The sequence below is a fragment of the Candoia aspera genome, chromosome 2 (genome assembly GCF_035149785.1).
Source record: "Candoia aspera isolate rCanAsp1 chromosome 2, rCanAsp1.hap2, whole genome shotgun sequence".
In the NCBI taxonomy this organism is placed as follows: Eukaryota; Metazoa; Chordata; class Lepidosauria; order Squamata; family Boidae; genus Candoia; species Candoia aspera.
This window is the reverse complement of record NC_086154.1, coordinates 142,484,032-142,509,709: the sequence shown is the minus strand read 5'-3', so window position 1 is coordinate 142,509,709 and position 25,678 is coordinate 142,484,032. Positions and strand designations below refer to the sequence as shown.

At 43.5% G+C, this 25,678-nt stretch overlaps 1 protein-coding gene across 3 annotated transcripts in view; it reads left to right on the top strand.

The window, feature by feature from the left end:
• Window positions 1-25,678, top strand: part of TNS2 (tensin 2) — a 132,041-nt gene that overhangs the window by 22,065 nt on the left and 84,298 nt on the right. The window contains exon 1 of one of the 3 annotated variants that reach the window (XM_063293938.1): window positions 11,195-11,347. The exons of 1 other annotated variant lie outside the window; for it this stretch is intronic. In XM_063293938.1, coding sequence (XP_063150008.1) covers window positions 11,333-11,347 — 15 coding nt within the window. In that variant the 5' untranslated portion in view covers window positions 11,195-11,332. Of the gene's footprint in view, window positions 1-11,194; window positions 11,348-20,146; window positions 20,362-25,678 lie in introns of those variants that run through there. One more of the 3 variants, XM_063293936.1, reaches the window with a different exon arrangement.

The following is a 25,678-nucleotide window of genomic DNA, read 5'->3' as shown; positions in this document are numbered from 1 at the left end:
ACAGCAAAAGATAGAACTGCTGGAATTTTCCTGGCTCTGGGCTCTCTTGATGTTGGCCTTGTTCTGACTGTGCTTGGAAAGTCCCAGTTGGAAGAAGGAAATTGTGCAGTTATTTGGAGAAGACAAATGGGACAGCCTGTCAATGTCGTTTGTGTTCATAAGATCAGTTAATTGGTCCAGCTTATTAAATAACGAATTGCAGATTAAGATGAAAGGAAGCAGGGGAAGGGAAGTAGTGGGAGGAAGAAGGGAAGAAAGGCTGGGAGCAAGGAAAGAAAGATATAAGAAGCGTTTGGGTTTAGAATATACAGTATGATTACGTCTGGGAAGCCTCATTACCTGAGGTCGCTTTCTTCTGCCTTTCTTCCAAGGTACAAATGTATGGAGCACATGCTCCTGGACTCTCTTCCTGGTAGGAGTGTAGCTGGCTAGGTGTTACTTTTTTTTAGACTTTTTAAAAAATCCTGCCTTTACTATTTTTATAAATAACTCGAGGAAGCGAACGTTTATTTATTGATATTGATATTTCAAATTTAGTCACTGCCTATCTCACCCAGAGAGCGACTCTGGGCAGTTTACAATAAAACTCTGGGTGGTTTACAATAAACATACCTAATGCTCCTTCCTCTTCCTCTTTTCCCCACAACAACAGCCCTGTGAGGTGGGTTGGGCTGAGAGAGAGTGACTGGCCCAAGGTCACCCGGCCGGCTTTCATGCCTGAGGCAGGACTAGAACTCTCGGTCTCCTGAGGTAAGGCACTAGCTTGCCTTAACCACTAGACCAAACTGGCTTTCACAGCAATGTGTAAGGCTTTGCCTGTCCCTTTTTTTTTGTTCGTTCCTTTGAGTCAGTTATTTTTGTTTTTGCACCTTGTTATTTTAGACTCCTGGCAACTGCCTGGACAAGTCGCTTCAGTAATCTTGGCAACATTTTTGTAAGAGTTTTACCCTTGCCTCCTTCCTGGCCCAGGGTTACCCAGCTGACTTCGTGCCTAAGGCAGAACTAGAACTCATGGCCTCCTGGTTTCTAACTTGGTGCTTTAACCACTACACCAAACTACTTTCATAGCTATGTGTTAGGCTTTGCCTATTCCTTTTTTTTTTTTTGGCTCCTTCGAGCCAAAAAAAGTGTTGACTCCTGGAGACTGCCTGGACAAGTCCCTGCAGTTTTCCTGGCAAGGTTTTTCAGAAGTGGTTTGCCCTGCCTCCTTCCTAGGGCTGAGAGACAGCGACTGGCCCAAAGTCACCCAGCTGGCTTCATGCCTAAGGTGGGATAGAACTTGCGGTCTCCCAGATTCTAGTCTGGTGCCTTAACCACTACCCCGAACTGGCTCTTTATACATACCTATAATGTATTTCCTGTAAATAGATCTCTTTTCTGTGACCGTCATAAAACTGGCTTCACTATTCATTGCCAAGATCAGATTCCCCATCTCAGGAGCTCTCACAGGCTCACACAGGAAATTTGGCCATCCAACATAGAACACATGCAGCCTCTCCAAAAGCTACAGGACAGAACAGGGAAATAATTAAACATCTGGGCAGTATTTAATTATAGTTCAACTTAAATAAGTTAAATAAGCAAATAAACAGAATTGAACTGAATTGGAATTTAAATTCAATGGCATGAATGTTTTACCCTGGCCCCACTCACCCTTGGTGTGCCCCCCGCCCTCGCCCCCCAGAGTTGTGGGACAAGAAAGTAAAACAAAGGAGGAAACTATTGGGCTCTTAAAAGCCGATGTGGACTTTGTGAGATGCCCACGCCTTCCTCTGGGCCATTCCCTCTTGCAACTGGCCACATCTTTTTTCTGCCACATTCCCTTGAGATTGTTTTCATTTTGTTCACAGCCTGTGCGTGGCAGTGAGACAGGCTTATATTGTACCAGAGTTAAAGGAATATTTTCTCCCCTCAGCTGACACTGTCCAACAAGACTTGCAAGATCTATAAAATCAGTTATGCTTCACCACTTGTTATGTCAAAAGCAAAATCAGGTGACTGTTTTCCTCCCCTCCCCTCTTGTCCCCGGTCAAACTGGTCTGCTGTCACTGTGCTGTTTTTATAGAGCTGAACAAGCAACACTGTGCCATAGTCACCAGTTAAACTGCACGGTAATGCTAAACTGGCTAGTTCACAGTGTGCGTGTGCTAAATTCGTACTAGTTTAGCAATAAACTAAATAGTGAAACAGTGGGATGATGGGATTAACTACTGTACCCCAGTTGCCTTCTTGAATATGTGCTTATTGCTTCTATGAAGAAGAGAAAGAGAGAAAATGTAAGCAAAAGCTTGTAACTCAGCTCTTCCATGACTCCAATCTGCTTTTTGGGGGGCAATTCAGCTTGTGTTCTAGAAGGACCCTAGAACTGACAGTCAACACTGTGATTGTCAGATGTTTTTCCAGTTGGCTGGTGATGTGCAGGAGCGGGAGAGAACAAAACCATAGCACTCAACCAATCACTTAGCTTATCATGTGCCGGAGATGCACAATCAAGAGAGTACCGTTTAGCAGCAAGTCAGAATAAAGTAAGAGTTGGGGACAGCAAATGTCATCCCTGAACAGCCCCTCAAGAGTAGCCACACAGGCAGACACAGTAGCTGTCCCAGTCCACAGATCTAATTTGTATAGTAAACAAAGCCTCCATCTGGGATTTTGTGCACTTTAGTAAGGTTTTTTTGGAACATGTTCCCAGTAAATTGCTGATATTAAAGAACTATTTAATAGCTTGACCGAATCATCCTACCCAATTGCATTTTTCTAGCACAACAAGTAGACCAGCACTATTTGAGAGTGGACCTAGGACAGTCTAAGCAAATGAAAAGTTTTCGTGCTTTCCCATCATCCTGAGTTGACCCTTTGTTGTATTGAATGGTTGCATTCTCACCACATGGTTAACTTGGTTCTTGAATTTTCTGCATTTGTGCAGTACATCAGATCATAAACCAACCAAAGAGGATGAGTTAGCACAACAGACTCCCTCAAGTCGAGCTCAATTTCTGGTACTATTCAAGGGCATATTGTTGGCAACAACAGAAGAGGTTTATGCTTGGCTTCTTGTGGGATCTATTTCCAGCTACAGGTAGTCCTCACCTAACAACCATTCATTTAGTGACAGTTCAGACTTACAATGATGCTGGAAAAACCGACTTACAACCGGTCCTCACAGTTACAACCATTGCAGTATCCCCACGGTCATGTGTTCACGATTTGGGTGCTTGGCAACCAGTTTGCATTTATGACTGTCACAGCATCACATGGTCATGTGATTGCAATTTTCAACCTTCCCAGGCAAGCAAAATCAATGGGGAACCACATGATTCACTTAACAACCATGTGGTTTGCTTAATGCCTGCAGTGATTCACTTAATGACTGCTGCAAAAAAGGTTATAAAATTGGGTCAGATTTGCTTAATGTCTGCTTCACTTAGCAACCAAAATGCCAGTCCCAGTTGTGGTTGTTAAGTGAGAACTACAGCCTCAGGATTTCCTGAGGATCTTCTATCTATTTGCTCATTAGATCCAAATCTTAAGTCTAGCATGGTGTGCAAATACAGCTAAAAATTGCTGGTTAAGCACAGCATGCCAATACCACTTTACCAGCTGATCTGAGCTATGCTATAGTAGGCCTCATTCTGACTTACAGCAATGTGTGAATGCATCCATTTTTGCTTAACTATGTGTGAACCAGGCTAGTATTGTGCATTCAAGTCACAGTGGTTAAAACAGTGGCCTGACAAGATACATGAATTTAGCTACCAATGATTAACCATCGGTGCCACTGTGTTCGGTTGCTTTCTAGGAAAGTACTTCAGGTTTGAAATTTTAGACTGTACAATTCTGAGCAGAGCTGGGTACCTCCTGGAGGGTAGAGGCCATTTGCCATTGATGTCTGAGGGCTGCACTTGGAGAAGTTAGCAAGGCCAGGAGAAAAAGTAGACAGGGACTTGCCAAAGGTGGACAAGAAGCATTTTTATTTCTAATTTTAAGGAAAACTAGACTGATATTTAACTTGCAAAGCCTTAAAAGTTAAACAACCTGTATTTTAATGATGCAACAAACAAATGGTGCTGGTGCAAATTGAACCACGGAATTAAAGTGATAGGGGAGTTCTGGGAATTCACTTAACATCATGGGAGGGGTCATGCAGCTCTGTGTGCCTGCAGGTTTCCCACCCAGTGCATTTTTTTTTAAAATACAGAAATAATATATTGTTGGAATTACAGATCTGGAGAACAGTCTATTTTGCTCATTTTTCTCTCTGTAATTCAGCTGTGTGTGTGTGTTCTCACTCTCTCTCCACAAATACCTCACTGTCTTGGGAGACCCTGGAAACAGCTTATACTTTGAACTGGGTCTCCTTTCTGCAGGTCAGCATACCTGATGGTCTGCAGCAGACCCAGGATCTAATGACTTCCGCTTTCTCTCCTTTTCCAAACAAAGGAGTTATTAACTTGACAGGGAATTAAAACATCGTAAGACCCAGATGTGAATGTTGCAGTGAAACCTTTACTCAGAAGAGAATTATTCACAGTGGGTATAATTGCATCCAGGAGGAAAAGAGGAAATGACATTTTGAGACTGTGCTGGATATTGTCTCCTCCTGTGATACTTCATATCACACTGATTTTTTTTTTCTTAAAAGATGACTTCTCTTTTTTCGGCTAATATTATTTCCTTCTCAGATTCCACAGAGTAAAAAAGTACCTCAGGACTGTACACAATCAAGATATGTCTAATTAGCTTGACCATAAATTTTGACATATTAAAAAATGCTTATCTAATAGTCATGATTAAAAAAAAGCAATCAAAGTTTATATTTGACAATGCTGCAGATTAAAATGTGTTTTTAACATATATTTGGTATTATTATGTCTAGGATAGGGACAGTCATTTACAGAAATGCTATTTGGCCTCTGCAATGACTTCCTGGGTAATTTCTCTGGGGACATTTCATTAAATCCTGTGAAAATAGTGACAAAATAACGTGCAAAGAATAAACACAAAATAGCTGGTCTGGATGTTTTGAAGGGATCCCCTTGGATGGCTGATACAAGAGTGGAAAGTGGATTAGTGCATTTGTGAGGGCAAAAGTGAAATAAAATCATTTTCCTTTCAAAGCAAAATTCTGGCTAGGGGACTATATAACTTTGTGGGGTGTTATTGCTTGTTTTTTTATGCAGTGTGATTTTTATCCAAAATCACACTGTTTTAGTTGGATGGCCTTATAAATCTTGATAATAAATAAATAAAATAAATAACAGGGCACAGACAAGTAATTGTGAGAAGTTGGCCACCATGAACCACCACATGCGTGTATTATTTACCCTTTGCCATTTGAAGCCATTCAGTTCAGAGTTGCAGAAATCGCCCCAGGTCAACTTTATAAAATGCTGTGGAATGCTACCCCTTGGCACAATTGGTATTTGGCTTGTGTAGAACAGCTCAGCAGAAAAACAGTTAGTGCAGACAGCCATGTGATACCAAGGTATATGAGATATTTTGCTAGGTAGTGTGATGCCTGAGACATACATCACACTCTCAAACTGACATGAGAAGCTCTCTGCAGCCCACTTTCCCCCTCTAACCCACTTTATGACTTCGCTGTTGTTGATGTCAGTATCCCTCAGTGGTGGAGTTTTGTGCATCGCAGTCTTGTAATGTTCTTTGGTGCCATGGGGTCTGAGGATTTTTTTCACTTCAGTTTTGTTGAGGGCAGTAGTCAAGCATTTGCAAGCAAGGAATTCATGGTTGTCCTCCATTTCCTTTCCTTCAGTGATGGAAAGGGAGGGGATGATGATGATGATGATGATGATGATTAGATATGCACAGCTGGGAATAATAATGCAGTATTTTTGTTCTAAAGCCAATGTACAACAGCACATTCATTTTAGAAACTTTATTTTAAGGAATGTTTGAAATGGCCTGTGAGACCTTCCACTTTACCTGGGATAGCAATGTTGTACTTGTGGCTTTAGATGTGGATTCTGCTATAAACACAGATGATAAAGTACAATGAACCTTTTATACTCCTCCAACTTCTCCCACAGTTACAATGCTAAACGTTGATGTAGGGTCTTTTAATTTGTTAGAAACACAGAGGATCCTGCACTGTATTCACTGACATGTGAGAAGAAAGCCAGAGTTGTGTGTGTGTGTGTGTGTGTGTGTCTGTGTGTGTGTGTGTGTTTGGAGGGGGGAGAATAGCAGCACAATGGAGCATTGGAAACAAAAGAGACTACTGCATAGATTCAGTTCTGGGATTATTCTGATTTATTTCTCATGCAGTTTAATATCTAACCAGAAGATGGCACTCTCTGATTTACAGAGGGTTCTGGAGGTGCCAAAGTGATGAAGTTGGGAGAGCTGGCTAAACAATTTTACACAATGTCTAAGTAATTCTGTTTCAGAGAAGACCTTGTGAAAAGAGAGGCATTATTTGTCCTGAAGAAAACTAAAGGAAACAAGACATTATCATACCCTGGGTTTTTCCTAGAAATGGGGATACTGTACCTGGATTTTGTTGTATTGCCCAGGATTGCCAATTTTTTTTGTCTTGAATTCTGTTTTCCTAAACCAGTGTTTCTCAAGCTTGGCAAATTTAAGATGGGTAAACTTCAACTCCCAGAATTCCCTAGCCTGCTGGCTGAGGAATTCTGGTAGTTGAAGTCCACACTTCTTAAAGCTGCCAAAGTTGAGAAGCACTGCCCTAAACAAAACACCATGAACTGGTATTTAGAACAGAGCTCAGCATCCTGGGAATCTGGTTCTGTTTTTTCACTTTTAAAAAGCAGATTTTAAGCCTTTATGGGGGCTAAGCATCTGGGGAAATCTCTGAAGTCAAGAACAGAGATGTTTTGTGGCCAGTTTAAGGGCCCTTATGCATGCTATTGCAGAGCTAAATTGCATTAATTTCTTTGGCTCCACTGCTCAGGGATATGCAATTAGATCACACATCTATGGAGTTTGTGGTTTTTGCCTTGTCTTGGCATAGGATTTCAGTCTTCATTTCTTTTCTTTTTGCAAATCTGGTGTCCTAACAGTCAGGAATCACGCTGAGACGAGGAGTAGGTCTCTAGTGTTTATTACTGCTACATAAACAGAATCCTAACAAACTGAATAAGCGTGGGAAAAACCCAGACAGATAAACCCCAAAGGTTAAGGCGGGTCTGATCTGTGTCTCTTTGAATGGCTGCTTAACTCCTCAGTACTACGCATGCGTTTTCCACCCTGGATAGAGGCCCCCTCCTGCTCGCCATCAGTACTCATGACATCTGGTTAGGTCTAAGAAAAAGTTTTAATTTGACGTAATTCTCAACTGGTCCTTGTGCTATTTATCTATTTTTTTGGTAACTACTTGACCGTGCTATATTTAGATATTACCCATTAAGTCATTAATATTCAACCTAATTCCATTAAAAATAACTTAAAAGAATTTAGTAAACTGATATGTTTAATGGTTCTATAGCTGCCTCCCTTTCCTAAAGTAGACACTTGCATTCGTATAACTATGAGAAACTTCACCAGCAAATGATTTCCACAGACTACCCTGCTTTTAAAGGCACAGGGGAAGGTTGGCATCTCAAAGGAGAGTAGAAAAGGCTTGAAAGAGGGAGAGAGGGACATTTTAGAACTGAAGTCCCTCTTCTGCCTAATTCCTGATGAAGTGATGCTTTTCAGTTGAAAATCATGCTGGATTTTGAAGAGAGCAGGAAGTTTAGGCAGGCTGAGGATGCTTCACAAAATGGCAGCCACATGATGAGGGTGCCCATGGCCAAACATCAGAAGGCAAATGCTCAGTTTGCTCCTTGCCACCTTTGTGAAAGCCATCTGTGGCCCCAGATTACCTTGGTCTTTTTCCTTGATAAGTGGGCACAACTTTTTTCTAGAAATCATCTCTTTCCTTTGTAGCAAGACAGCTTCCCATTTATTAATTAAAATAATCTAGACCCAATTAGATGGGACAGGGATACTGACAAGTGTCCAGAGAAATGGTCCTGGGCATATGGGTGACCACAGGGATGAAGCTGCCTACCCTCGGTACTCAGAATCATCCCCAGATACTGCCGAGGCTCCACTGCTTCTCCACAGTTTAGGGGGCTCTTGGGTGTACATTAGCTTTTCAAATTTGTGGCAAGTCTATCACGCTTTATCAGGATTATTGTTTGTTTTGAAGAAGAGCATCATCCAGACCTAGTTTGCATGTTGCTGACTGCAAAGCCACTTTAGAATGCCCCATGTGGCATTTAATGGCAGGCAATATGATGTTCAGTCCAAAAATCTCTCCTTTTTTTCATCTTGGTACATGTCCCCACCCCACCCCTTCCTTTATTTTGCCAGCATATCTCACCTTTCTTCTAGGACAGATCTGTGGCTTCCCAGATGTTGACTGCTGACTTGCAGTCTCCTGCCTCCCTTATCCTTGGCCTCCTTTTGAGACATTAGGAGCCTGCCATTCTTAGCTCTTGTCCCTGGGGACTGTAGAATTGCAACTTGAAACTACTGCTGCCAATTTAAAGAGTGAAACTTAAACATTATGGCAATTCCCTTCCAAGAATCCAAGAGCATGTGTACCAGTCTTCTCAGTCCTAGAGCTCAGCTCTTCTGCTTAGAGACGTGGGTCAGCATGGCATGCAGTAGAATCCCTTGGTGTATAGAAAATAGAATGCAAGGTACGAAGAGCAGCTGGGCAGCTAGGTGTGCCACGCTGCTGCACGTCCCTACATTGAGGAGGCATTCTTTCCATTCTCTCCATGCTGTAGCCCTTGGGCTGCCAAGTGTCTTCCAATGCATGTTTTGCCCCATGGTGGTTGCAAGGCAGGCCAAGGGCCCTATTGTCGATAATTACAAGTTCCCTTGCAGATTTTTTATTTTTCATTCTTGATCTTAATCTAAGGCATTTAAATCAGGTTTGCAACCAGTCACTTCTCTATTTAGTCATAGTTAATTAAAAGTGTCTTCCAGATAAGGCTATAGTTTGGATCCTTCCTTCCTTCCTTCCTTCCTTCCTTCCTTCCTTCCTTCCTTCCTTCCTTCCTTCCATCCATCCATCCATCCACCCATCCATCCATCCATCCATCCATCCATCCATCCATCACAGCGCTGCTCATTAATATAACGGAATATGGGTTGTTTGGTTAGGGTTTTTTTGGGGGGAGGGTGAGCTGATAACAGCTAGAGACATATTTAGAACATTCTTAAAATACAACTTGCATTAAAAATAGTTTAAAAGAGCAACAGTTGCAAGCGGGCTCCACAGTTGTACAAATCTTGAGAACAACCTTTCAAACATCTAATAAAGACAAGTTCTAATTCAAAACCTGGCAACCTTCCATGGGCATGCACGTTTGCGGCAGTGTAATCATAATTTTGCAAGTGTTCTGTATGCTGCCCTTGGTTTAAAAACCAAAACGTTTCTCCAGCAAGGTCATCAGCATGATCAAAAGGGTAAGGCTGGATTTTACAGCATGTACCGTTGGGGCAGAACTGCATCTGTTTGCTTGCTTTGAGCCAATCAGTGTCACACTACTAATCATGGGGTTCTCAGCTGCTGGAGCTTTGAACAAACCTGTTCTCTCCACACACACACACACACACACACCCTTTGAGATTTCAGAAGGAAGGTTTGATCTATGTATTTTCATGGGGCTGTATGCACACACTCAAGCAAATGCATACTGGTCTCTTAAGGAGCAAAGGTCTTTCCTCCCCCCCCCAAAAAAGAGAAAATACAATGTGGATTGCTGTCCTATTTCTGTATAGGTGCAGTACTATTTTTGAAGACTTGTTTTTCCCCCAGGGGCTGGCCCAGAATGTGGGGGCGAGCCAAACAAACAGGTGTGGTATGTGCAATATTATGACTATTTTAATTTAGTGTCTTTTGTCTGAGGATTAGAGTATTTCTTATCTTGCTTTTGGTTTGGACTGTGAGCTGCCCAGAGTTCATATGTAAGATGGGCAGCCACAGAAATTTTCTAAAATAAGTAAATAAAATCATTTTGCACTCCCATTTGTAGTTCACCCTTGTACGTACAGGAGGACCCCCTCCAAACCAACCAGATCCCCTTTTGCCTGAGCAGGGCATCATGATAGTTTGAGTGGAAAGCCCTCTATGTGGGGTGGCACTTCTCTTATTTGTGGCATGCCAACTCTTGTTTGTTGTGCAGCCTGGTAACCAGAGCCAACTTACCTTGGCTTTCGGTCTGGGACTACTTCAGAGCACTGTTATCACTATAAATCAGCAGTGCCCACCTGTCAGCCTGTAAGCTGCAACTAATCTTTGGGATATTCTAACATTGCTAACGCTGCATGAGCTCAAGATGGAAAAATGTAGAGGCCCTTCTTGCTGAAGAAAATAGCCAACATTATAATTTTGTAAATCGGCCTTCCCCAAAAGGCCCCCCTCCAGATAAGCTAAGACGCTAATTCCTATCATTTCAGCAACTGTTGGGGCAAGGGGATGAGAACTATAGTCCTATATATCTGGTTGGGAAGACCTACAAGTTCCTGATGTGCTTCTTTTGACAATCGCAGGACTTTAGCTGGAACTCACCTTGAAATGGATGATGAAATATATGAGGAAAACAAGGATGTATTTGGAGCATATATGAAGTTCTTTTGCTTTATGGCCCTGGAATAATCCTGATCAGACCTTCCCTACACAGTATCTGAGATTAGGCAGGCAGGACTGTCAATCTTTCCAGCAATCCTCACCTCCCCAAACCCAAGCAATGATTCCTTAATGCAGTATTTGCTAACTGGGAATCCTCCAGGTGGGTCAGGAGGAACTGTCCTTTGCCCAATTCCCAGTTGCTGGCCATACTGTCTGGGGATCCTGGGCGTTGTGGCCCCAAGCAATCTGAAGGACACCAGGTGAGAAAGGCTCCATATGGGGTGTAGGATTTGTTCTAGGCTGATTTGCAAACCTTACCATCACTGCTTTCTGCAGCAGTTCTCAATCTGACAAAGCCATTTTCTTTCTCCCTCTAAACCCCCTACGAGTTTCGTGCTTCCAGCAGGAAATGCAATTTGATGACCATTCCCTGCTTTAGGAGGGTAGGGAAGGGGGCTGGGAAACATATCTGCAAGGGGGTGGAAGAAAGAAGAGGAAGAGAGGGCGGGAGCCGGGAAGGGAGGGAATGAGAGGGTGTGTTTCTGTTCAGGCTCAAGAGGCCAGAGACACCCAGGTTCCACGTAACAGCAGGGAGGTTGGTAGCTCTCTTCTGCCAGGAAGACTGAGGCAACGGGGGTCCTAGATGGAGGCCAGCTCGGAGGCTATCATCAGCTGAACAGTGGTAGAGTTGTCAGCCCTAAATTTGGGTGCAGAGCTCCAACAATGAGACGCATGAAGGTAAGCAAGGAGCAAAGCTTGGAAAATTGTGTCTGTGTGCTTGTGTGTGTTGTGTCTTTGACAGTGCATGGTCCTGGAGGGAGCTGGATAGCCCTTATCAGGGCCTTCCTGCAGAGGGTCCAGGAATGGTCAGGAGAGCCTTTCTCCTTATGTCAGGATGTGGGGAGATGCATGAAGAGATTCAGGTTTTGTGTATTAATATAAAAGACCGGATGATGGGCTGAACCGGTTTAGAAAGAAGCTCTGTGTGTAAGGGAATGTGGTGTAGCAGGGCAGCTGTGCCTCCTGATGGGAGCTTGCTGGAGAGATGGAGGGTGTTGCTTTTTTACTTTAGTCCTGAGGGCTTCTTGATGTCATTTTTCAAGGGTGATTGACAACTTTTTTTTTTTAAAGGATTAAACAGCTCACTTCAGGCTTCATGCGCAGATATCTGTGTTTTGAATATAAGAAAGTGAGAGCTATCCTGCTGCATCAGACCAGGGAACTATCCTACACATTGGCAACCTGTGGCACTTTGTTATCATGGCCAATGATGAGGGATGCTGGGAGTTGTAGTTGAACAATGCCTAGAAAGCTGCAGGTTGTCATATTCCTCATCTGTCCTATTCAGTCAGGAAGATGACAGCCCCCCCCCCCTTGTTCTATCTCAGAATTTGATATATGGAAGTACAGGTAGTCCTCGTTTAGCGACTGCTTCATTTGGCAACTGTTTGCAGTTATGACAGTGATGAAAAAAATAACTTTACAACCAATCCTCACATTTACAACCTTCACAGGTCTGTAAAGCAAAGGAAAGCTGAAGTAAGATCATAAGCACAGTCATGGCTTCACTTAGCGACTGCTTTGCTTAACAACCAAATTGCCAGTCCCAATTGTGGTTGCTAAATGAGGACTACCTGTATACTCCTCCTGAAAATTGAAGTCCCTTGTTATATCTGTCCTCTTCCACAAACGTGTTTGAATCCTGAAACAAACAAAAAGTAATATTATAGCATCCTTTGCAACTGTTGGGAAAGTTGGACAACTAACAAAACATCTATAATGGTATGTCCATTTCATGGGATTCTACTATACCCAAGCATTAATTGCTGAAAGGAGGTTGAAACGTGAGAAGGGTTGTTTGCATGGTGCATGGTATGGCGCCCACTTATGGTATTAATGTAAGGACATTATATTTCATCTTGAGCCCATCCTCTAGAAAGATTAACCATTTGTTCATTTTTAACCCCAGCTCAAAAGGCTACGCGCTTGCTTTTAGTAATGGGTGTCCAGGGATAGCTCTTTATTCTTAGTTGCCCCTTTTGCTCATTTGGCCTCTGCTCGAGAGGGGATGAGCTAGGAAGGGGCAGAGCAGCACTGGAGGGAAAGCGGTAGTAGACAAATAGCTGCAAAGGCAGTGCAGTGAAGGATGAGGCTGACTGAGAAAAGGGGAGCTGGAGTGCAGATGTTTGGGGCAGTCCCACCTCTCAAAATATCCTGAAAAGAGCTAGAAAAGAAGCTGTGGGTTTCTACTTCACAAAAGCATTTTTGCTCTCATGCCTTGAGTATATTTGCACTTGCTATAGGCAAGCTGATTGATGGTTGGTGCTTTTACAAATTTGGAAATGTCCCAGGGTTATCATCTAAAATCAAAGCTATATAAATTTGGAAGATGCAACGATGAAAACAATAGTAGGATTTCTAAAGGTACCAGTAGAAAGTGTAGGGATGGGAATGGAGCAAAACTTTGAGAGGGGTACCTTTTCAGAGTCTAGATAAGGCTAAAGGTGATTGATCTATGGGCACCAGAGAGTGTAGATGAGCTTTCAACCTGGTTCTCCTTTCACTCAATTCTTGAGGCCATTTGCAGAGACTGGGAATAGGCATATCATCCCCAGCAGATGGCAATGAACCTTGGCTGGTCCCAGAAATGGTAAGCAGAGTCCTATCTGGAAAGTACGTGGATGGGAGACTAGCAGGAAATCCCAGGGCTACAGGCTAGAGCAGGAAGTAGGAAAAAATGTTCTGGAAGAAAGCAGTGGCTAACTACTTCCATGTGGCTTTCAAGAAAAAAATATGAATATTTATTTTCATATATTTTAACATGTATATATGAATATGACTTGAAGGAGTTTTTATTTTACAGGACTATCACAGAAAGAGTAAAATTATTACTATTACTATTATTATTATTTTAAATTTATTGGCTGCCCAACTCCAGTGGACTCTGTCCTTCCCACAAAACTTCCTGTGTTTCTGCAGGCCAACCTATTGGGAGGGAAGAGGAGCTGGGAAGGCATATCTTTCTGGTTCAATATTGCATTTAATGCATTTGCTGGATCGTCCTAGGAAGCCAAGAATGCTGTATCAGCTGGCAGAGGTGAACTATGCCAATCCTTCTCCACTCAGTGCTGAGCTCTGTCCCTCCTCTACCAGCTCATATACGCTTCTAACAGTTCTTGCAAGCTACTGATGGGGGTGGGCTTCTCTCCAGAGCTGTTTTCCTTGATTTCTCTTGAAGTGTATGAAACATGAAAAGGGCAGGATCCCATGGCGTTAAAGATTAGAAAAGGAAGAGTTGCATACCAACAAAAGTTGACCATTCCCCATGGCCACCTTCACAGCCATTCTCATAAGGAAATACTAGGGAAAGGTGCAGCAGTCCCCACTTTCACTTAAATGCTCTTTTCCCAGTCATGGCAAAAGCGAGAAAGCAGAATATTCTCATCACAGGAGGCATGTTGCTTTAGATCCTGGTAAGAATGCCCATCTTAAACCTACTGAACAAATTCTGGCACTTGTTTGTTGAAGTTTTTGGTCTGGTCTGAAAGGGCATTGTTCTAAATAGTGCTGCTGCAAGTCCTGCATTGTGGTGCCAATCTTGGCTTGTGTGATGTGGAGGGACTATCTAGTTCTCCTAGGAACCTACATTAATTCCTTCTCACCTTAGCTGATAGGCTGAAAAATTTCAAGTCAGCGAAGTTTCACTTGGTTTAAAACCACTATTCGCTTTTAAGCAGCCATGATCATATTGTGGCTGTTCTTATATCTCTGTACAGGCACAGTGAACAAGTTCTGACATACTCCAGAACAGTCTTCCCCAATTTGATGCCTTCCAGATGAGCTCAGCCTCCACTCCCAAATTTTCTAGCTCCCAGGCTTCTGAGCTGGGAAACCTCAGAGCTGAAGCCCAGTCCACATGGAGGATCCCAGACTGAAAAAAATTGCTCTCCAGTAACCAAGAAAGAGAACTGCAGGTAAAGAAGTGAAACATCTAGATCATCCTAGCTGTGATTTTAACTAGTTAGCGTGGGAAAGTGGAGAAGGTGTTGGACTATAATTGAGGAGACCAGATGCAAGCCCTCCTTTAGCAACAGAAGCTCACTTGGTGACTTTGGCCCAGTCACTCTTTCTCAACCCAACACACCGCCCAGAGTTGCTGTGATGAGAAAAAATTGGAGGAGGGAGTGCCCTGTACTTTTGCCTGAGGAAAGGCAAGATATGCTGTAAATCTGACAACAGGAGGTCAGTCCAGGGAACAAGTAATTGTATCTAGTGGTTCTAGGAATTAATTTTATCTATTCCTTGGCAGTGATCGTTGCAATATTAGAACTCACTAAAGAGCAGTAACAAGTACTTAACTATGACAATTAGCTTTAATTGGAGGACTATCTCAGGTTGCCTCCTAGTTAGCTGATCCCATCCTCCACCCCAGATAGTGGATAAACTTAATCTCATTGGGGGAGATCCTACTGAGAAGTTCCATTCCACTTATCTCTAAGCACAGAACAAAAGAAATGTGTGTCGCCCCAGAGAAATCAACTTTCTTTCATGAGGATGGGTATGTTGTTAGCATGTATCCCATTCCCAAGCTTTCCTAACTTGATGAACATCATCTCCCACAATTCCCTGCCAGGATGGACCAGTGACCAACATCAGCTATCAAGCTGGAGAAGACTGATTATCAACATGCATACCTGCACAAAACTAACTGTTCACTTGTGTCACTTGGAACTTCCTATTTGCAGCATTTCTATCATTCCAAGTTCCTTGGTAAATTAGAATGAAACTGATGTGCTCAGCAAACCCAAAGGGGTCTGCGTCTAGTTCCTCATTCCATAATACCACCCACACACATACCAAATGCTCTGGTTATTTCATAATCTTACTTCCCCACATAGCATGGACTAGGTTCATAGTGATAAGATTTTACCAGCTGTGATGGACTCCTTTCGCCCTTGCTCTAGCGAAGTGGAGAAGCCAAGTTCAGGCACTAACCAGGCCCCTTGCTTCTTTTGGCTGGTTGCCCCTGCTCACCAGCTTAGCTTATCCTCCCAGGCAAATAATTTGATACATTTTTAATTAGCTATATTTTTAATCTCTATAGTACTTCATTAAATGGATATAATGCCTTACAACTGTTTGGCAGTGCTGTGATAGTGAACAGCTAATAGTATTTTAGTTGTACAGACTAGGAAAGGCAGTAGAGAGATCGTGATTTGGCGATTTGGCTTGGGATCCTTCCAAGTGAGATTTTTTTTTTCATTGCACAATGGCCTGCATTGCTCATGGAGTTTTATAAGAAATCCTGATGATTTCATCTTCCACTGATAACCCTCGGGTTTTTTCCCACCGCTTCTTCCATCATCTTTTCTTTCCAGGGTGGGGGTGGGGGGACTCACATTAAGAGAGAGTGCAGAATGCCTTTTTATTTATGGAGCTGGGGGTGGTCTGTCTGAAGCACCCTGTACCAGATTTATTGTGGAATTACAGAACTAATATTCCACCACTTTAAACCATATTTGCACTTGCACCTAACCACTGTCCAGCTATGTCCTGGCAACATACTTTTTCTGCTATGTTCTTAAGATACTGCCTTTATCTCACCTCTAGTGTGTGAGTGAGATAGACATGAGTTATCCTTAGCTATACCAGTGTTATTTTCCTCCTTATTCCAGCATCTTCCAAGATGTGTAAAATCTGTTAGGCTTTGTCACCCATTTCTTTCACTGGCAGATGATTGGCAGTGACTGGGAAGAGAAGCAATAGAAACAGACTATGGATGGGTAATAGGGACAGCAGATTTCATGCCAATATAGTTTTCTGCTGGCTTGATAGTGGGAAAAGGTCTTTATGATCAAGGTTTTTGTTTTTAATGAAACCCCAGGATCCACCAACTGGAACCTGTACAATTGGCCTTTTTTCCATCTTTGCTACAGTTCCTTCACTCCTTTCCCTCTTTTTTCTCTAAAACATCTTGGAAGTACAGTAGCCTTCCTTATCAGATTATGGAAGGTCATAAGGGACAAAGTTCCATGTATGAATCTTGCCTTTATTAAGGCTCAGTGTGGCCTTAAGTGGGAAGAGACATAAGGCTTCTGAAGGTCCCTCCCTACAATGCTCTCCTCTCCTTAGGCTTTGATTATTCCAAAGTAGGAGATAGCACCATGCATAGGGCAGCGCTTTATATGGTCACTCCAATTCTGCAAATACTACAGGAATTATCTGCATATGTATGATTGTGATGGACAGAACATTCTGCCTCTGCCAGCTACAGGAAAATACAAGGAGCTATAGAGGACAATTCTACTTGCTGGACCTTTTTTTTTTGTTTTGTTACCAGTTTGATGTAGTGGTTACTGTGAGTTCTAGTCCCACCTTAGGCATGAAACCAGCTGGGTGACCTTGGGCCAGTCACTCTCTCTCAGCGGCAAGGACAAACCGCTTCTGAAAACCCTTGCCAAGAAAACTGCAGAGACTTGTCCAGGCAGTCACCAGGAGTGAACACTGATTTGAAGACAACCCCTGCCCCCCGCAAAAAATCTACTAAGCTTTTCCTCTATATATACATGAGGGCTAGAAACATAAAGAAAAATTGTGATGACAGTACTAAGATTGTCAGGATATTGAACCATGGAACCAGTACTGGATGTTGCCTAATGGCTGGGAATCACTGAATAAACACAGACCTGGCTACATTTTGGTGAAAGTTCACCATGGTCTTTGGATAAAGGTAGATTGCCCTACCTGAGCTGCCACAGGAGTGGGTGTATTTCTATAGACTGTCTTGTACTTCCATTTCCACACAGAGCCTCTTTTCAAAGTTGCATGTGTGTTTGTATGAATCGGAAAGTTGGAGAGGTAGGGTGGGCTCATTCAGCAACTTTTGCCAGTCGCTGTGATGCCCAGAGGCTGTTTTTGATGACCCAATGGCCCTGGGCTTCTGTGTGAAGAAGTTGTGAGCACCATGGTCCCGACAAGACTTATCTCCCCTGCACTGATCTCTACTTGCACAGCTTCCTTATGGCAGCTCTGGCTGATGCACTTCCATGCCCTTCTCTGCCTCCATCTCCTCTTCCTTCTCCTCTCAGACATGGTTGTCTCCCTGAGAAAGGGGAGAACTTTATTTAGGATGAAAATGTGAAGAAGGTCTTGAATGCAATAATTTAGTCCTTTTTTAAATTGCTGGTATTGTCTGTGCTTTCTTTTTTCTAAGCTGATAGGCTAAAAATTTCCCTGGTTTATTCACTTGTTCAAAATTCTTCTGTTTGGCAAATTTATTTACTTCTGTAATTCTTCCATTTCTAATAAATTTAATTGTTATTTAGCTTCTTGCCATTCTTTCATCAGTTGTTTTTTTGGATTCCTTTTATGTGTTTGTTCAAGTTCCCTTATTTTAGCATCTAATTGTTCTTTTCATTTTTTATATTCTCTTTTTTTGTTTTGCCACTAGCTTGATGAGAAGGCCTTTCATATATGCTTTACTTGTTTCCCAAATGGTAATGTCAGAGATTGCTGGTATCTTGTTTGTTTTGAAAAAAACAACAGTTCAATTCTTCTTTACATTTCTGTAGGACAGTGTCATGGAGTAACAACCTATCATTCATCTTCTACCTAAAAGGTAGTTTTTCTCCAAAGCACAGTGATACTGATATTGGATTATGATCCACATGGGCCATCGGAAGGATGTGTACCTCTTTAATCGATAGTGTTAAACAGAGGCCCAGCACGTATCTATTCTGGAGTATGATTGATGTCTTGCTGAAAAGAAGGTATAATCTCTCTTTGTTGGATTTGGCAATCTCTATACATCTGTCAGTGACCACACGTCCATACATTGGAACCCCTTTTATGGAAGCTTTCCACCTTTCCTCCCTTGAGACAGTGTCTAAAGCATGGTTCCCCAAACTCTTCAGCTCACTGACCCCCTCATGAAGTTTCAGATTGTTCATCAACGCCCAAATATTTATTATATGAAAATAATTTAATAAATACTACTTTAACTAACAGTACTACTATTATTAGTACTCAAGGCCACTATTGCTGGTGGCTGACCATCCAACCCTATCTTGCCGCTAGCCACCTCACCTTCAGGACTAGGGACTGGCATGGAGCTCTACAGAGACCCCAAAAGATTAATTGACTCCAATCAACCTTCCATCATTTATTGACCACCTGTTGATCCTCAGTCATTTATTGACCCTTTGGATAGTCCCATTGACTCTTTGGGGTTGATATTGACCACTTTGGGGAACCCTGGTCTAAATTCAAAGCTAACACTCCAAATTAATGCATGACTGGGGAATAATCACATTCATTGTATTTAATTTTCATTCTTTCTTAATGTAAATATAATGAAAACAAATTTCATTTTTGCCCTGGCCACCAACCTATCCTTGGCATGCCACTCAAAGGCTGAAATGTGTATGGGACATCAAAGATGTTACTTCCTCACAATGTAAGGTCTTAGTATAGAATAGTTAGAGAGATCATGAGGCTTTTGGCAGAAAACTCCAATGGCTGACAAGGGTGGGTCAGCAAGCAGAAGCCCTGAATGCCAGATCTGCCTTCCTGAGCAGGTTTGGGTGGTATCACAGCTATAAACCCAGCAGAATGACGGCTGTATATATAAAGTTGTTGGGATTATTGTTAGGAGAGCCTGGTGCCAGTCTCAAAGGATCCTTTTCTCAAAACCAGTTCTGCTCAGAAATCTGTACTACCTACTCACTTGTGTCTTGGTTGGTGGGTCTTTTACTTAACCCAGAGAGTCTGTGTGCTATACAGAACTGCCAGCATATGGGAGTTAACCTAAGACTGAGGAAGGCTGGGTTGATGAAAGAACCCTGATTTTAAGGGTTCTTTTTCTTTTCTTTTTTTGAAAAATAAAAACTCCAAATGGTAGAAAATTAGTACATGAGAGCAGTGTTTCTCAGCCTCAGCAACTGTGAGAGGTATGGACTTCAACTCATGCTGGCCAGGGAATTCTGGGAGTTGAAGTCCACACCTCTTAAAGTTGTTGAGGTTAAGAAACATTGCATTAAAACCTTTTCCCTGTGGTGTTAGTTTTCTACTTTCAGGAACTCTGTATGTGTGCCTGAGGAGGATGCCCTTCTGACATCTAATCATCCCCTGAAAGTCTATAATGGTAAGAGTCACTCCCCTGCATCATTCTGAGACAGACAGACAACCTTATTTTGGAATCTATTTGCAATCCTTGCTCTAATTTGTCTCTTTCTTTATATTCTCTGCCCAACTCCTTCTATTTTCTGGCTCCTCAGAGTTGCTGAGGACCCACACTTGGAGGGCTGACCTAGAGGCCTCTGTATCTCTGCCAGGGCCTCCATCCCACTTTCCCAGCTGCTGCCTCCCTTTCCATTACCTTCCCACAAGGGGAAGGATCCATTGTGAATCAGGAAATGGAGCTCCCTTGACTGCTTGCCCTGAACTCGCAGCCCAGCCTGGCTCCTACCTCATTGTTTCCAGCCTCACATCCTCCAAGGGCTGGGCTGATTCGAGAAGCCAGCAGAAGCGTAGCTGAGGACAGCCCCCGGCCCCGTGCAGAGGGCTGGTGTCTCTTGGCAGTGCGTGGCGGTGGGATCTGCGCTCTGGTGTTTTGGCGGGCCAAGGCTTGGAAACACGAGTGGGATTGATGTGTCACTGTCTCCTCAGTCAACATGAAGCCCCGAAATGCGGTGGACACTCTCCTGAGAGCCCTGGGGAGAAGGGAAAGTGCCCGAATACCAAGTAGCCGCCGGGTAGGTGTCCGAGGGGAGCAGGGAGAGAGAGGAATTGGGAGAGGAAGGGAGGTGGGCAAAGAGGGAGACGTGGTTTCCTCTCACACAGTGCAGCAGCCCTCGACTGTGATGATGTCTGCTGGACCTGGAGGGTCAGCCTCCATCATCCCCTGACAGGCTGGAGGGAAAGCCACTCACTGAATGTCTTTGAATGTCCAAGTCATTTGTTTTACAGAGTGAAATAAGCTGTGAGAGTTAATGGGACAGTAAATTTGCTGGCTTAGTCCATCATCCTTTTTTTTTTTCTGGAAAGTATGCTTACAACTTTATTCTGAAGAAAGAGCAGCTAGTAACCAGGATCTCTTGCTGATTTCCTGCTGAAACATCCTCTTGCTCCTCTTTGCTCCCAAAGGTTTAGTACAAAGGAACAGCTTCAGTTTTGTTTTTCCTCTGGCTGACTTAACATGATGATTGTCCTAATAGAGCACTGTTATTGTTTGCCCCCCGACACACACTTGCACACATACAGTACTCCCTTCCACTGGATTCTCTTTGTTGCTAGTGGGGTTAAATGCAAAACACTCAGGAGGGTGAGCATGAGCTAGCCTGATGGATTTTGCTTCCGTGCTTGGCAGCCTGAGAACTGATTTTGACATTTGCTTTGTATTGCCACAGTCTTAGGACCCCAGATGGGTGAAAGCTGGTTGGCCAAATGCCATGTCAGCCTGTTTGAGCTGTTTCCTGATATGTATTTTAAGAAACAGCTTTGTTTGGATTTCCTTTCTCTTTTTTTAAGCGATATTGGCTGAGATTTTGAATGGTTAAATCAAGCAGGCAACTTGATGCCCTCCAGATGTGTGGACAAGAACACACACCCCCAATTCCTTCCTCTTAGCCATGGTGGGGCTCATGGGAGTTAAACCCCAAAACATCTGGAGGGCACTAGGAGTGGGGAGACCCAGGTTCTAGTCTCCTTTAGGCACAAAAGCTGGCTTTGCTGTGGTCTGCCACCACTCTTATGTAGGAAATACATGGACATTGTAAAGTAAGCCATCAAATAGGCTTAATATGTTTTAAAAGGTAATAACCTCTCCTTAGTCTTCTCAAAGCCCAGGAAAACATCCTACCTGTAAATCCAAGCCCTGCCAACTTGCAACAGATAGCTTAGCACACTCTACTTCACTGCTTTGCCTAGTATGGCCTTAGCTGCTCCTGTTCATTGTGACCCCGACCGTAAAAAGATTGCCCAACCATGGTTTAAGATGTTGCTGTTAGTTGCCGTCGAGTTGTTTATGACTCATGGCGACCCTATGTATAACAGAACGAAATGCTGTTCGGTATTGCGCCATATGCCTGCCTGTTCCAAAGTTTGCATCTACTGTTGCTGTAATTGTATCAATCCATCGCACTGAAGGTCTTCCTCTTTTCTGCTGGCCCTAGACTTTACCAAACATGATGTCCTTTTCAAGCGATTGCTCTTTCCTGATGATGTGCCCAAAGTATGAGAGTCTAAGCCTAGTTACCTTCGCCTCTAGGGAACATTCTGGTTGTATTTCTTCTAAAACTGATTTGTCTGGTCTTCTGGCAGTCCATGGTGTTTTCAGTAATCTTTACCAACACCACAATTTGAATGCATCAATTCTTCTTCTATCTTCCTTTTTTTAATGTCCAACTTTCACAGGCATATGTGGCAATTGAGAAGACCATGGGGTGAGTCAGACGCACCTTTGTTTTTAAACTGATGTCTTTACTTCTGAAAACTGAAAATGGTTTAAGAGAGGGATATAAAAAGAGCAGCCTGTGGGCCACAAGGGTCACCAACATCCCTCAACTCCAAGACCCTCCCTGAGTGTGAGGAGCTCAAAATTTAAGCCCTTTGTGCATTGGGGGGTTGGGCAGGTTGAAGATCAACCTTGCAGATGTTTAAGATACTCGTTTTACTCTGTAAAATTTCTAAACTAGTGCCGCAAAACTCCAGATGAACACAAGATGGTAGCAAAAGCTGAGTTTTCTGTTTGCCTTTGCTGCCCATCCAGTAGTTGCCAAGATGTTTGCAACCAGGTACAGTAGCTTATTCTGACATCCACCCCCCCCCCTTCCAAAATGCCTCCTGGTCTCACCCACTTTTGTGGTGTGGCCCTCAAGCTGGTGGCAATTGTGCAGACATTTGCAGAGTCCATTTGGACTACATCAGAGGCTAGTTTAAGGCACCAGGCTAGAAACCAGGAGTCTGTGAGTTCTAGTCCCTCCTTAGGCACGAAAGCCGGCTGGGTGACCCTGGGCCAGTCACTTCTTCTCAGCCCAACTTGGTGCAATGTAGACTAGTCTCCTCGTGGTGCACCCCAGACAACATGACTTGCCACGGCTAAATAGTCTACACATCTGGCTGCTGGACCTCACAAGGATTTCCCAGCAAGAAAAAAGCAGCATGAACTGCTATGCCATACGATTAAAAGGGAAAAAAAAGAGGCTACTGATGCAGACGTATCCTTTCTCTCTCACACACCTGATGTGCACACTATATTATTTAACAAACCCACATCTCATCCCTCTTCCTTCGCACCCTGCCAGTTCAAGGAGCAGCTGGCAAACAGGAGCAGATTGCTTGGCTTTGTGCCATTAATAGTAGCAGGACAGAAGTAATTCATTTCACACCACTACAGTATTTGCAGGGGGGGGCGGGGGGGTTGCTAGGTTCCAAGAGCTGTGCCTTTGCTAGCTGAAGGCTGCCTGTGGCCCTGGACTGCTCATTGCGCACCCCTGGTTCTAGGGGTGCTGCACAATCCTTTTCAGGTCTTGGAGTGGTGTGCCAGGGGCTGTGCTCCAATAATCAGGCAGGGCCAGGACAGAAACAAAACTTGATTTCGCTGCCATTTAAATTAATGCTGAGATAATGAAATGCAGTGAACGGGGTTACTTCCTTTGTAACAACTGATTTCCCTGTCTGTCATATTAAAAACAACAATTTGGCAGCAATTTGCACAAGGGCCCTAGAAGTAGCATTGAAGGATTTGGGCCTCAGGTTCTGGTTTCCGGGCTGTTTACACTTACCTGTTCACATTGCTTGGTTATTGTACTACCAAGCAAGGATTTGCAGTTGCACATGTCAAAGATCAAGTCATAGATTAGCTAATGCAAGGAGAATAAATTTATCCTGCATTACCACATACACTGTGGACCTTCACTTGACATCCTCCAATTGTGTTGGGGCAGCTGACCAGGAATTATGGGACTTGCAATCCTGACACATCTGGATTGTGTGAGGATGGGGAAGGTTGGTCTGATGGAGTTGATGCCAGATTTTTACTTGGAGATAATGCCTTTTACAAACTCCAGGGCTGCTGACTCATTCATCCTCCTTTCTCTTTTCCTTCAGGTCGTGAAACAAACTCTAACTTCCACTCCTTTACAGAGTTACGGAAATTAGAGGAATGGGAGAGTAGAGGGCAGAGGGACCTGGGTCTCTTTCACACAGACGGGTCTTTCTAAAGCCAGAAATAGGCACATGTTGATTTGCTCTAAATCCCACACAAGGGATTTGGTGCTGTGGTTAAGGTGCTAATTGGAATCAGGGAGACTGAGTTCTAGTCTGTGGTGTGCTAGTAAATATTTAACAACCAGCTCTGCTGGCTCCAATGCCACCACCATGCCATGCTGCTAGCTGCCAAACAACTGATTGGTGCGCTAGGCATTGGGGCTGAGCTCTGCTCTCAGCTGGCTTGCAAAATGCCCAAAAAAGTACCAGTTGCTTTTGCAAGCTGATACGAGCTGGCTCCAGCACACCACTGGTTCTAGTCCTCCCTTAGACATGAAAGGTATCTGGGTGACTCTGGGCCAGTCACTTTCTCTCAGCCCAGCCCACCTCACAAGGTTGTTGTTGTGGGGAAAATAGGAGGAAGGAGCATTGTGTCCACTGCCTTAAGTTTTACAAAATAAAGTAGGAAATAAATATAATAATAATATACTGTAGGAGCAGTTCTCCAATTGCAGACTGCCCATATGATGTCTTGATCAAGGATGGGTAAGTTGTGAGCTTCCACTTTATTTCATATGTCCATTGACCAAAGTCCAAAAGCACAAAAAACTATACACGCCTTCCCTGGTGGGATTCCAGGAGAGAGGAAAAAGAGATGGGAGGAGGAAGAGACTACTGAAAAAAATGTCAGAAAGGAAGGTGCTGGCAGAAAGAGAGAGAGAAGGAAGAGATGAAACCATCTACTTTTGTCTCTGGACCTTGGCCTCATCTGTTTTCAACCTTTGCCTTCTACATTTCCTCTGAGAAATTGATCTACTCCCCACCTCCAACTGTTCCTGTGCCTGCCTTATGAAGAACAGTGGTGGGCATCTTGGAATGCATTATGTTGCATTCAACTCCTATTTTGATGCCTTCAGAATCCCAGAAGTCACGTCCTCAAAATTAAGCAGCAAATTGCTAAACAACAGCTGCACCATTTCTCACCCAATTTGGGGCAGGAAGCAAACAAAAGATGGGCATATTAAGACTCAGATGGACTAGAAAAGTGGACTGACATCCCACACAGAAACACACATACTGGTGACCTCATTACATAATTGTCCTGCCCACAGTGACCATACGTTACCCAAAAGTTACCTGCTCCAAATTAGAGGAACTTTGGAACAGGCTCTATCTATTTATCTATCAATCAAATTTGTCACCGCCCATCTCCTCCCACCAGAGGGACTCTGGGTGGTTTACAACAAAATACTCACTAAAAGAATAAATATATAAAAAGGGCTTACAAAATTACATATCATTAATAAATATAAATAAGAGTAAAGTCCAGAAGGCTGTGATCTCGTTCAGTTTTTGCGTGGAAGGGGTACTTCAAGGCACTAGCCAACCCCAGGCATGACTGTTCTCCTCCCCGCCCCAGGCCAGCTGGCAGAGCCAGGTCTTCAAGTTCCTCCGAAAGGCCAGGAGCGATGGGGCAAGCCTCACCTCCAGGGGCAAGATGTTCCAAAGGGCAGGCACTGCTGCAGAGAAGGCCTGCCTCCTGGACCCCGCCAGATGGAATTCTCTTACCGACGGGGTCTGCAGCATGCCCTCTCTGCAAGATCGGGTGGGGCAGTTTGATGAAACAGGGAAGAGGCGGTCCCTCAGGTAGCCTAGCCCCATGCCATGTAGGGCTTTAAAGGTGATAACCAACACCTTGAATTGGACCCGGAAGCAAACTGGTACCCAATGCAGCTCGTGTAGCAAAGGTGTTATATGCACCCTTCTGGGGGCACTACAAATAGCCCGCGTGGCTGCATTTTGGACCAGCTGAAGCTTCTGGATACTCTTCAATAATATCCACTGTGGCCCTTCACTGCAAAA